Raw genomic sequence first — 12,884 nt, forward strand, 5'->3', positions numbered from 1 at the left:
AACCCCTCTGCGCCTCCCTGATTAGTTGTGCCAATACAAATTAGTGGCCACTCCTGCCAATTCCGTGACACAGCCTCATTTTTCACTCCCACCGCACTCTCTCTACTGTCCCCCTCCACCAGTCCCTACACTGGCTTCCCATGACCTACAGAATTAAATATAAACTACTCACCATCAAAGCTCTCAATCAATACACCCCCCCCCTACATCTCTACCTACACTCCTCGCCGCCCCCTCCACTCTGTCAATGACCGACGCCTCACTACTTTACTGATCACTTCTTCCCACTACTGCCTCCTGGACGTTGCCCGGGCTGTTCCCTAGCTGTAGAACTATCTCCCACGCTCCATCAGGTTAGCTTCTACTCTCAAAGGCTTCAAACGTGCCCTTAAGACTCATTTCTTTATTCAAGTCTATCAGCCCTCCTCCTAACTCCCAAGTCCCAGCTTTCACACCCCAGTCGGGATTACCCTATTTGTGTCTTCCCCTTTTCTTTAGGATGTAAGCTCACTGGCAGGGCCCTCTTTCCTTGTGTTCTCCTTCTAATATTTCATCACCCTCTGTACCTCATGGTCTGCTTCCTTAGCCCTGTTTTCTTAACCTTAGCCCTACTTCTCACAGATTACCATAATCCCTTTCACTCATTGCCCCACAAATAATTTGATCTGTACTACCATGGTGCCTGTATTTTTTTTATTCATTCAGTATGTCTGGTCTTTGTATTTTGTTCATCATGTATCATGTTATGTTTTATGGATCACTTTCTGTATATGTAATGTTAAGTTATTATAAATCTTAAATAATTAAAACAAAATAATGAAGCAATAAACAAACTTCACTTTATATTACATTTTATATACTACTTCTTTCCACCTGTTCTTCCCCCTTTCTTTTCCTTTAAACTGATCATATTTATTGCTTTGTTGTATTCTTATTGTTCCAGTGTTCTTTATGCATGGCTGTTTTGTTATAACTGCGCTGCACACTCAATTTTAGTACCATTGTTCTGTTACAGCATTGTATGTATCTATGTTTGATCATGCAAAATAAAGAATTATTAAAGCTTGATCCCCCAGACGACATGTGGAAGATCCTAAGAAATGTTAAATAGTCCTTTATCTACAGATAGAAGTGAGCAAGGAGTATAGAAAATCAGAAGTTGCTTCAGGTAAACCAAGACCTAATCTGAAATCTGCCATCTTACAGGCAGCCAAAAAAGCAATGTGCCATTAATACATAGCAACAAAATTTGTTGGCAGAAAGGATGTACATGTCCACGAAGTCTCCCTTTTTGTTTAATACTTAATGTATTTGCCCCATGTGTTCTTTAATTCTTCTACTGTACGAATCTCGTTCTTCCTGAACTATAATATTTCAAAAATATATAACATCGGTCTCTACTCTCCTCTAAGCTGCATATATTCAAGTCTTTCCTTACAAGCTTTTACATGCACCATCTTGGTAGCTCTTCTCTAAACTTTATTTTTAGTCATCTTGTTTTGGGGATACAGCTACCAGAACTGTACACGGTACTCAAGTTGTGGTCTTCACCCCAACCTAAAATGTGGCAATATAGCCTTCCTCTTTCAGCTACTACCTCTTCCTATCCAAGATTAGTGTATAGGTCAGTTAACATTTACCCATCCCATTTTTTTGTTTTTCCTTTACTGTTTCTTGATAATGCAGAAAAAATAAACAAAAAAAAAAAAAAAAAATCACCTATGTCCAAGGAAATATGCTGTACAGTGAAAAGGGAGAACACACACAAAGAAACCATAATTGCAGCTCTAATATTTTAAGAAATGTTCATAGATGTTAAAGTATATACTTTGTTTTTTCTACTCTACATTGGTTTTACACAGATAGGAGGAATGTGTTACCGTAAATAAGCATTACACCCACTTGTTATTGATGTTCACTATAGAAGCATCTTGCAGTAACAACTCTTGCTGCTGCCTTGTTTTTCAGAACTATATTTGCAGCCATTAGTGAGGACAACTTAGCTGACCCTCTTGAAGAGAAAACAACAACCCCAAGTCATCTGATCACTTATAGTTTTCGCAACCCTGTCATGAACATCTTTAGGGGCTGGTGCCAGGGTGAACTTTATTCACAATCTGAGAGTGACAGCATGACCTTCTGGTCAGCTCACTCTGCTACCACTATCACCAGATCCTGCCATCTGGAGACACCAGTTTGTCTACTTACAGTATCACATGGGAGGTTGGCCATGGTCCCTTGTGTTAGTGAGGTGAGGAAAAAGTAAAAAAAAATAAGTTAATTTTATTGTGGCCAACACACATGAAATAAATACTTTTAATACACTTTCAGCATTCCTATACATGTAAACGGCTACAGAATACATTGTGGGGGGGGGGGGTGAATCTCTTTCTTGGACAAACTAATTACATGAAAATTAATTTTATAAAACCGCAAGTCATGGAAAATCTTCTAAATAGGTAAATGGCACTTAACAATGCCTGCAGTATTGCTTATTTCACTAGTACTCATACATATAAGACATGACTAACATATGTACGTTCTGGCGTACATTACATATCTGTTCTCGATATCTCCTGTATTAGTTTACACACACCACAGTCATCATTTATGTAACTGTAGAGATGAATGGCTCCCCTGATTCCTCTTCTAATGACCCGAACAGGAAAAAAAATGTTATCCAAGTATTTTATGTATTTTTATTTTTTAAACCAAAGTTTGGTTTAAATCAGCAGTCCACTTCAAGCATGGAAAACCTGATCATCACTCAAGCGGTTCATTCTTACAAGGGCTCTGGGCAGCAAGAGGTAAACATTTATTTCCTCGGCTTGCCTCCTTTCCACAAAGCACAGCGACTGGTTTCAATTTGAGTGAGCAGAATGAAATGTGTCTGGCAGGCGCTCATCTCAAGGCAAGGAGAACCAGAGAAACAAAGAGTGCACAAGCTGTTTTATATAGAACTAATTGTTTGAGCCAGTTATGTGCTGGAGGGATCTGCATGCTATTCTTTGTTATATCCCAAATAATAAACCTATAAAGAGTCTGGTCTGGATTAATTGAGGTTTAGATCCAAGATTGGGGTCTGACAAAAGATTATTTCTGCATCATGTGGTGTACCTCAGGACTCTTGTGAGGCAGTAACGCTGACAAATCTTATCAGGGGCATTTTGTAAACCCTTTTAAATATGGAGTCACTCCCGGTGTTTGGGATGTAGGATGGTGAAGTCTCAAGAAAAGGGTAAGTATTTTTTTCAATGCTTTGCTTAAATTTTGACGGGGAGGCTGCAGATAATGGGAAACCAGATTACTTCAGTATGGATGTTATTTTCTCTAGTAATCCTGAGCCAAGTGGTCTGGCACGATAAAAGACTTGTGGGGTGTCCCTGGTTCCTACTGAATTAATAAGCTGCATTTACAAAAGATGCTTTCTAGGTGTGTAGATGGCAGATGCACAAAACCGTGCACCTCAAACCATCACATCATTCACTAAGCCTACAAACCGTACCACAGGTACTATGTATGGTCCAAAAACCAGTAGTACTCCAAGGATGGGCCTTTAAACCACAAGTCAGAGCAGCAGGGCAGGATCTCTCTCTACCCTTCAGCCGACGGGGACAAGAATATAACATGCGATTGCCCCGATGGCCACCACTGGACCCACCACTGTCTCTTAAGTTTGACTTGATGTCAAGTGACAAGACAGCGCTGTGCTCACTTATCAGTGTGAATATTTTCATTCATTTTTTAAAAGACTAAGAACTGCCACTTGAGCTGACTACGTATTCACAATCAGTTGTGTTTTTTACATACGTGTCTGTTGTAAACGTTACATTTGCCTTAAACGTGGGATAAAGTATGCATGTCAAAAGGTAGTGAACATATTTCCAATATGCTGCAAATCCTTGGGTCATGGAAAAACAAATAACGAGAAGACCAAAGATATGTAGTAGATATCACTTATTTTCATAGATTCCATCAGCTTCTCTCTAGTTTAAGAGATACGACTTGGCTCAACTAGCACTGTTTGAACCAATTTCATCCATTACCATTTAAAAAGGTTCAAGGTGGTTTCAAAAACAGACATGATTCTCCAGTGTGCAGTAAGGTAGGATGTTCCTCCTCTTCCCATCTCATGGCTTGCTGCAGTTTATCAAGTTGCTGAACATATAGAAGATTGAATTCAGCCATTGCATGCAGTTGCCGAATGCTGAAAATGGAGAGAAATTTTATGAGCCACAACCAGAGCCTCTTGTTTTTCGAAAATCCTGGGCAAACAAGTTTACTGTGTGCGCGAAGTATGTATTGTCCAGTCATAAGAGAGACAAAATTAGCCATTATCAGAAATGAGAAATCCCGGGATATCCAGGAAGGAGCGGAGGGAAGGGGTTTGGCTGCGCTACTTTGCTATGACATTCCAGAGTTTCTCCCACACACAGGCACTGGTATGCTTCTTGCCAGCGATACATAAAGTAGCTTACTCGTAAACAACCTCCTGTGAGCTAGTACTGGGCTGAGAGGAGGAACAAGACTTGATGTGCTACTGCTGATGAAACAGATTAACCTATCCAGTGGACTACCACGGTAATGTAGTCCTTAGTTTCACCAGTACCGCTTGTCCACATAGCCATACTTAAGTGAATAGCTAGTTCAATGGCATTTTTAATGGATAGTATGACTTTCTTAACCACCATCTGCAGCTGAGGAACTACTGTTCAAGAAAAATAAAATCAAGATGGAATTTGGTAGCAGGACTACTTAACCTCAACTAGCTTCAGAGTCAGCAACAGCAGTCTTTAAACCCAGGGAGCAAGACTCAACACAGCAACCTATTTTAAAAGGGAGAAAATGCAGGAGGCCCAGTGACCCAGCCCAAGGTAGCCCACCCCGGGACTGGCCTGGGGTGGTGGTGGTGGTGGGGGGGGGCAGATGCCCCCCTGTCCATGAGCTGGACATAGATTGTATGGGTTTTAACAGAAAGATTTCCACAAGCAGAAGGTGGATCTGTTTGCCTTCTGCCATCACCCAGGTGACACCGTATAGGGCGAACCTTCTCATCCTATAATTAATAGACCCATTGATAAGAGAATTGTTCTGGTCTGTCACTAGTGACCATCGGTGATCTTATAGTTTCAGTTAAGTGTATCTTATTGCAACTACAGTGGATATAAAAAGTCTACAAACCCTGTAAAATCAGGTCAGCCTTTTTCCACACTTTTCAGGGGGGAAAAAAAACAAAAAAAAACAACCCAATAACCCGCTTGCATAAGTGTGCACACCCTTTCATAAAGGGGTTATAGCTGTGTTCAGTGTTTACCAATCACCTTCAAAATAGTGTTTAGAGTATACACCTGCCAGCCATGAAAGCGATTGGGATTAACCCTCCAAAGAGATCAGCTGTTCCTGCAAGATTCCCTTGCAGTTTTCTTGGTTGCATCCTACTGGGATAAGCATGGTCTGCAAGGAGCTTCCAAGACACTTCTATTTTAATCCCATCTGAGTATTCAGAGTCCGATTTTGTGTTCTCATACTGTAACTATCACAATTACAGGATTTCCACAACTGGAATACATGCAAGTGCACACTGCCCCACTGTATACAAAGATAGTGCTGTAAGGTTAAACAAGGATACGGATCTTATTACACGAAGGCCGATTTAGAATATTAAATGAATATGATAAATTGTATGGAAATTACAACGTCACTACATCTCTAAACATTCAGCCAAACTTTAGGGAGTTCTCGGGCAAAGAGCAGCAGCAGAATAAATTGTTAAATTAGAACAAGCATTCTTAAAGCCAAGTCATCAACCTTGTTATATATAAAGAGCATAAATACCAAGCAGAACAAGATATTTATTGCCAGAGAAAAACATGAATCCAAGTTTAGCAAAAACAAAATACGTGTAATAAGCCGTCATGCAAGTTTCTAACACTAAGAATAACGGAGACGATACTGTACTATTAGTTCAGCATCACATACAGTAATTGACTGTTGCTGCACCAGTTTGTTGTATTATTAAATAAGGGGTTGTTGCGTGCCAGGACTTTCTTAGAAGGAATAGTCTCCAGAGGAGTTCTACTGGAAATCATATGTACAAGCAAATTCAGAGCACTTTTTCCCCCTAAAGAATTTTTTACAACAAAATCTAGAGATGTAATATCATGCAGTTAAAATCTAATAGGGGTCACTGCACTCAAGAATGACAACTAGAAGACAGACTATACATTTGTCAGCAGGAAAATGGGCGTAGCGAATTGTGGCAAGGTTTAAGGGTACGCCCATAATTCACGTCATTATCACCTGCACCACCCAAACAAGTGAGGGTACTGCCAAGATAACGCCCAGATCATTTCTAGAACGGTCAGGGCTTGAGGAGCTGAAGACCGTTCTCTATACATCTATGCAAGTACAGTTTGTGTTGTGTTTTAACTCCAGCTTTCTTCATGTCTATATTGTTCAGGATAAGATCAGAGAATACATATAATGTAGCCTTTGTATAACATAAAGTAACACAGGGATCCAGTGTTACTCAGTCTATAGCAGTCTAAGGTCACAAATATTGTGAAAAAATAAAAATAAATAAATGAAAGTAACCAATGAGGTCACACACTCATATTAATATACCCCACTAATTGTCAAAAAAGTTATAATAATTACAGTACAACTGTTTTCAGACCAGTGCTCGAAGTGGGGCAGTCTGTGCCGGTATGACATAATGGCACTTCTTCTCAACTTCATTTTAAGATTATAGATTTATTTATTAATATTTCTCTCCAACCAGGGCTAGTTGGAGGGAAATAGGTCTACTTATTAAATGTGTGAATGCTATTCACTTCATTTATTTAATAGTTGGGGCTGGCTGCCGGGAGGGAGGCCTAATTATTAAATGTGGGTGTTATGGATTTAATGCCGGGGCTTGTTGGGGTTTTCTATGTTTCAGGTACCTGTCTTTTTTACCCCAAATAGGGCCCCCAACATTTCAGGATCCAGATAAGCAGCCACATATAGTGAAAGCTGCAAGAACAGGTAGGAGAGAGCAGGACAGCCAGTCAAGAGCTATTTTATCTTTACAGAAGTCATATGATAGTACAACCCATTCTACTGATAATGTTTGACTATGGAGATGGCATGGCTGTAGGCTTCATTTTATGCACCTGTTAGCAATATACAATAGCATACTTTTTGGACATGTAGTGTATAAAGCAATATTGTCAGTCTAAACTAGTGGAGGCCAGCAGCCAGGCCACAACCAATGCCTACCACCACCCAGCCAAGAAAGACCAGCTTGTGCCAATCTGTCTACCACTCTCCAGTTTTCCATTATACAAAGTATAGAAAAGCAAAACCCATACAATATTGCCATACCTGAAAAAAATAAACTGACAGCAGTAAACCACAGCATTAACCAGCATTCCACACACTATAAATATATACATTCTATATTTAATTGCTGTATGACATAAAAAGCCAGCACCATAGAGAAAGTGTTTGGAACTAACTATCCAGAAGTCTATTCTCCTGAACAGGACAAATTCAGATATTCTTACTACAAATGAGTAATCTATTAAATTTGTTATTTTTATATTTAATGCACACTATAAACATAGATGCAGATTCAGTAGATGAACAATTAGCTGTTGTGAGGTATGTAGGTGTACACAGATTACTGTCATTATAAAAGATAGGTATTAAATGCAACATGATTTTATAGGGCCTGGGCAGCACTTAACACCATGCTACAGTGCAATACATCGTAACATCAGTGAATGTACAAAACGATGCAGAGGACAGATTTGTAGGTGCCTAAAGAGAAGTCTGATCAAAAACCACATCCACATACATTTTTAGGCGTTGAAGATAGCTCTTGAGGTTTGCATGAGTGTACAGAATGTACTATACAACTAGAAAGAGCTTGCCGTTTAGAGATGTATGTTGACAAGTTACTCAGCACTTTTTTCCCCGTTTTTAAAGAACTTTACAAAAGATTTTATACTCACTTCTCCGGTGGCATAAAACTCATTTTGCTGATAGTCTGGGAAGATCTGAAAAAACTGTGTGAGCGCACTGCAATGAGAAACAAACATTAAATATTATGTATGCACACACACACATACACGATACTGCAGGAATGTAAACACCTTCCCTGGTATATTTGCTATATGCAGCTGTTCCACTGGGTCCCCTGTAGAAATGCCACTTGATCTGTTCCTCCTGTCCTCTTACTACTTTCCAAGCTCTCTGCAGGGCCATCTTAACAACATTATGGGCCCCCGGGCAAAGCAGTGCACCGGGGCCCCTAGATATAGATATATAGAGATACAGATATAGATATATAGAGATAGAGATAGAGATAGAGATGTACTTGCTCAGTGACCCTTGTAGGTTTTTTTTTTTGCAGGTTTTTTCTTTTGCAGGATTCTTTATTCTCATTAAGAGCCGTGCCTATGGGGCCCCTTTGCCCGTGGGGCCCCCGGGCAGCTGCCTATCGTGCCCAATGGAAAAGATGGCCCTGGCTCTCTGCCTGCATCACTCCTCAAGGTCAAGGTCTTACCTCTACACTATATTATGAACTAGAATTCCCTACTTTAGGCCTCAGGGACCACCACGAACTGGCTTGGAAACGACACCTCTGTGAAACGCCATTAGATGAAGAACGGTCAGAGATCCATGAGAATGCGGCCTTCAGTTCCATCTGCATAAAAATGCTGTTTCGCTGGTACTGGGTCCGTTTCCAACTACACAAGATACTCCCCGACTCCTCTGACCGCTGATGGCTGGCGGTGCTCCCAAGAGGGTACTTTCCTCCATATTTGGTGGACTTGTCCTAACATGGCACGTTTCTGGACGGATATCAAACACCTGATCCCCTCAATTCTTCATATTAATGTACCTCTGGAGCCAAAAGTTTTCTTTTCTACCCTTGGGCACCCCCCCTCTAAGACTCATCAACAAAACAAGCTAGTTTGACATATTCTTTCAGCAGCCACCTGCCAAATTGCAGTGGACTGCGGCAGCCAACTCCCCCATTCCTCCAGGCTATAATTAATAGAGTCTGGCAGGTACAACACAAGGAGTATATGACTAGCATTCTTAAAAACTCTACCAACTCTATCACCAAGGTTTGGGACCCCTGGCTGTCTGTCCCCTCCCTCTCTTTGTGCAGTTATGGTTTACTTCTTATTTATGTACTTTTACCCCCTTAATGTCAGTTGTAATTTTCTTCATGACCTTGCAAAAACAAATTTTTTTCCAAAAAAGAATAAAAAAATAAAAATGAAATTCCATTTGAAAGACGCAGAGTGCGATACAATGCTAGAAATGACAGCCAGCTAATTAGATGGTTGTGGCACTAGAACAATTAGGAGATAGTGGTCATCTACAGGGGGATTTGTAGCTTTTAGACTGCACTCCTGAAGCTCTATTACAGTACTTGAGCTACAAGAGAGAACAAGAATACAACTACAGCACAAACAGCAGAGGGGCCCTCCTACGTATTTGTATGGCAGAATGGGTAGAGGATCCCAGGACAAAAACAAAACCAAACCACCACAACACATTAAAACCATTGGTAATTTTTCAATAGGTACATTACAAAGAAAATATATTTTGTAATATATGGTTTAGTTGCTGAGGAACATAAGGGTAGGAGCCTGTACACACAGTAATTAGAAATGGGAGATTTAGGGACCTATGTTGCTAACCAGCAGCCATAAGGCTGATTTTCCAGCACACTATAGAACGTCAATTATTGTTGCAATTTATTAAATAAGTTGAAGGAGAGATGGAATCTCACACAAAATCTTTGATCACTATGGAAAGACTCCGATGTTGTATATGTTGCCACCTTAGTAAGGCAGATGACAGAATACAGAAAGCAAAGCATCATGTTCTACTTTCTCTGGTCCCAGTTTGTTCATCCTCTTTGAAAAGCCCATTGTGTGTACTGCACAGCGATCCTCCATAGAGATCAAAGATCGACAAGATTCTGGCTCTCCTCCGCTGTCAAATAGATAATGTAGACAAAATGTAAATAAGGTCTGAATGCACTGGTCTAAGGAAGAACTCCACAAAACTCAACACACATATATATACACCCAAGCCTTTACCAAACAAGGATAGATTTACAAAAGGGTTCATTTTTATTGCCTTTTTCGAACATATATTTACACAATTCAAGAAGTTAACCCCGGCAACAATCACTAAAAGTTTCTACCTGTACAGATCTCTTCCTACATCATCTTGGTTTACTGCATAGCCTTTGTCATCTCTTGTAAAGCTGAAACCTGTTCCAACCTAAAGCAAAAAATAACCATGAAGATTCAGAACATTAAAACATCCATCCACTGTTCCTTTGGGTAGACACACAGGCAGTTTATTTCAAGGAAGTGCAAGGGCTTCTTACCCAGATGTTAAAAACACAAAAGGACGTGAAAAAAAAAACCAAAAAACGACCTGGTGCCCTAAAAGTTTCACTCAATCCTGGAAAAAAGATGCTATATTTCTATATTTTATAGAGCATGTTCAAATCTTAATTTAAATATTATGCAAATGTGTCAAAATAAAAACATTCACCGCTACATGGATATTGCACAACTTTTTTCACTAGCCAGGAGGGGGGGTTGTATTCCTCTGAATTTCACGTACAGAGAGTCCTGCATTGTAGACAGAGAGCAAACCCCCGCACAGCAAAATAATGAAAGTGGTAGAAGAACAAAAACAGGAAAGAAAATGAGAACAAAAAATACCCCAAGGGCAAATACCGATATAAATAATTCCTTTTTATAATACTGTACGTCCACAGTCACTCACAGGCCTCTTTTTACTAAACAGATGATGAGCCATGAAAGCAAAACAAGCCGCGTTCATGCTCATTCATCTTTTTGGAAAAAATCCTGCAAAAACAAACCTGTGTGTGAAACATACCACGTGTAACTAAGACCTACCTCTATGCTCACTAAGCAACACCTACTGTTCCTAATCTAGCATTGAATTGCATTTCAACAATAGGTAGAATGATGAAGTTGCTTGCAAAGTTCTAAAAGGGAATGTATCACTTCTTGAAAATGGTTTAGGTTGTAGTAGAGCTGGGTCGAGCAAATGCGGGCCCTGTGCAATGTCCATTGTGGACCAAACCCCTAGCCCACTGGAGGGTGCATGGCTATTGCAAAAGGAGGTTTGGCTGGATTCAGAGGCCTGTAGCTAGAGTTTAACAAGGTCGGCCAGCTCTCCATCCCTGTTTGTGAAATAGGTTCTGGCTTATTCTACAGAATAAAAGTACCAAACTGTCAAATACATCTGCCAGACGGGGTGTGTGACCCCCATGGACTAATAGGAAGCAGCGCACTCTCTGCTTGTGCCTTCCTTTTGGTCTGTTCAGTCACACCACAAACACCGGCAGGAGAGGAGCATGAAGTGTGGGGCGGCACAGAAGTCTCCCTTTATAATCTGGCCCAGAGTTGTAGTGCTACTCCCAAAAGGATAAACGCTTATACTGCTGCATGGTGCATTATGTAACAAGTTAAAAGCATATTTTATAGTTTGCAAGTACCAATGCCGAGAGTGGAGAGGTCAAGCCAGAAGGCAACATGTTTTCTATAGACAGCAAATGCAACAGTTACATCAGCAGAATAAAAGCAGCAACTGCACAACAACAAAAAAGTGGGAGGAGCCAAGCAATACAATCAAAATCATGAGTTTATTATTCTCCAAAACTTCAGTTTATTATTTCTAAAACTATAGCACTGGCATTTTTAGTAACAAATGGTTTCCAACCATTTATACTCTAAAAACAAAAAAACAAACAAAAACAGACAACGTAAATAAGACTTACAGGATTATCAATATATAACATTGAATAACTGTTCGTCCAAGAAAAGTCCCGATGAACCACTATAAAAGGGATACAAGAACATATGTTCTTTATTAAACAAAAATACAAACAAAATATTACTCTAAAAGACATATAATGTTGCTATACAAATAAAACCCAAAAAACATTCATTTTTGTTTGGATAAAGTCCCTCAATGACACATACAAATTCCGCTCTGGATATTTACACATGCTTTCAGGATACAGAGATGACATAACCTCTGCATATTCTACATTTTTAGCTCCACTAAAAACAAAAACCTCATTTTTGTAAACTGAACACATCATTTCAGGAGTCAGGCTCATGTCTTGATAGGTCAGTACCTGTAACTAAATTCTATATTTATATGCACAGATTTATACCTATCTGCAAATATAAACTACCTAGAAACAGGTCTCCATTTGTGATTCATGTTAATGTATACTAGAATGTCCCTAATATTACTTATTTGGTAAATATTTTTTTGACTGACAAGTAAAATGGCTTTTAACAAGGGTTAGTGAGACAGCACATTCATTTCTCATGACACCACCACCTCATTTAGTTATGCATCTTACTTAATCGTGCAATATAACCTATTTTAAAGCAGGAAGAGGTGTGGGCCATTATTACAGTGTGGTTAACCTCCCATACAGGGTGCATTTCCCGTTACTATAGCAACTAATATAATGCACCTTCACACATACCCACAGCGATAACCGGTGGGGGCGGTTTTCCTGAATGGCTGGAACTGTGTATATAGAGGAATCATAACCCATATTTTTTTAAAACATATCTAAAGTGTTTGCCAATACATCTTGAGCCTCTTAAAAATAAAAATAGGAGCTAATTCTGCAGGTCTATGAGAAATAGAGATGGGCGGGCTCGGTTCCCCGAGATCCGAATTCAACCGAATTTAGGGTATCCAAGTACCGAGCCTCTCCCGCCCATTCGGTTTTGAAATCGAGGCAAAACGTCATCGTGACGTATTCGTTTTTCTGAGCTCGGATCTCGTGAGATTTAAAAAGCATAAAT

At 39.8% G+C, this 12,884-nt stretch overlaps 1 protein-coding gene across 2 annotated transcripts in view; it reads right to left on the reverse strand.

Annotated features, from left to right (window-relative positions):
• The window catches only part of CPVL (carboxypeptidase vitellogenic like), a 97,929-nt gene that overhangs the window by 59,039 nt on the left and 26,006 nt on the right, over positions 1–12,884 (reverse strand). For both annotated transcript variants that reach the window (XM_075212287.1, XM_075212288.1), the window contains exons 5-7: positions 11,831–11,889; positions 10,214–10,293; positions 7,998–8,064 (exon numbers count right to left, since the gene is read on the reverse strand). In XM_075212287.1, the coding sequence (XP_075068388.1) occupies positions 7,998–8,064; positions 10,214–10,293; positions 11,831–11,889 (206 nt within the window). The remainder of the gene's footprint in view (positions 1–7,997; positions 8,065–10,213; positions 10,294–11,830; positions 11,890–12,884) is intronic.

The sequence above is a fragment of the Mixophyes fleayi genome, chromosome 5, assembly GCF_038048845.1.
Source record: "Mixophyes fleayi isolate aMixFle1 chromosome 5, aMixFle1.hap1, whole genome shotgun sequence".
Classification (NCBI taxonomy): Eukaryota; Metazoa; Chordata; class Amphibia; order Anura; family Limnodynastidae; genus Mixophyes; species Mixophyes fleayi.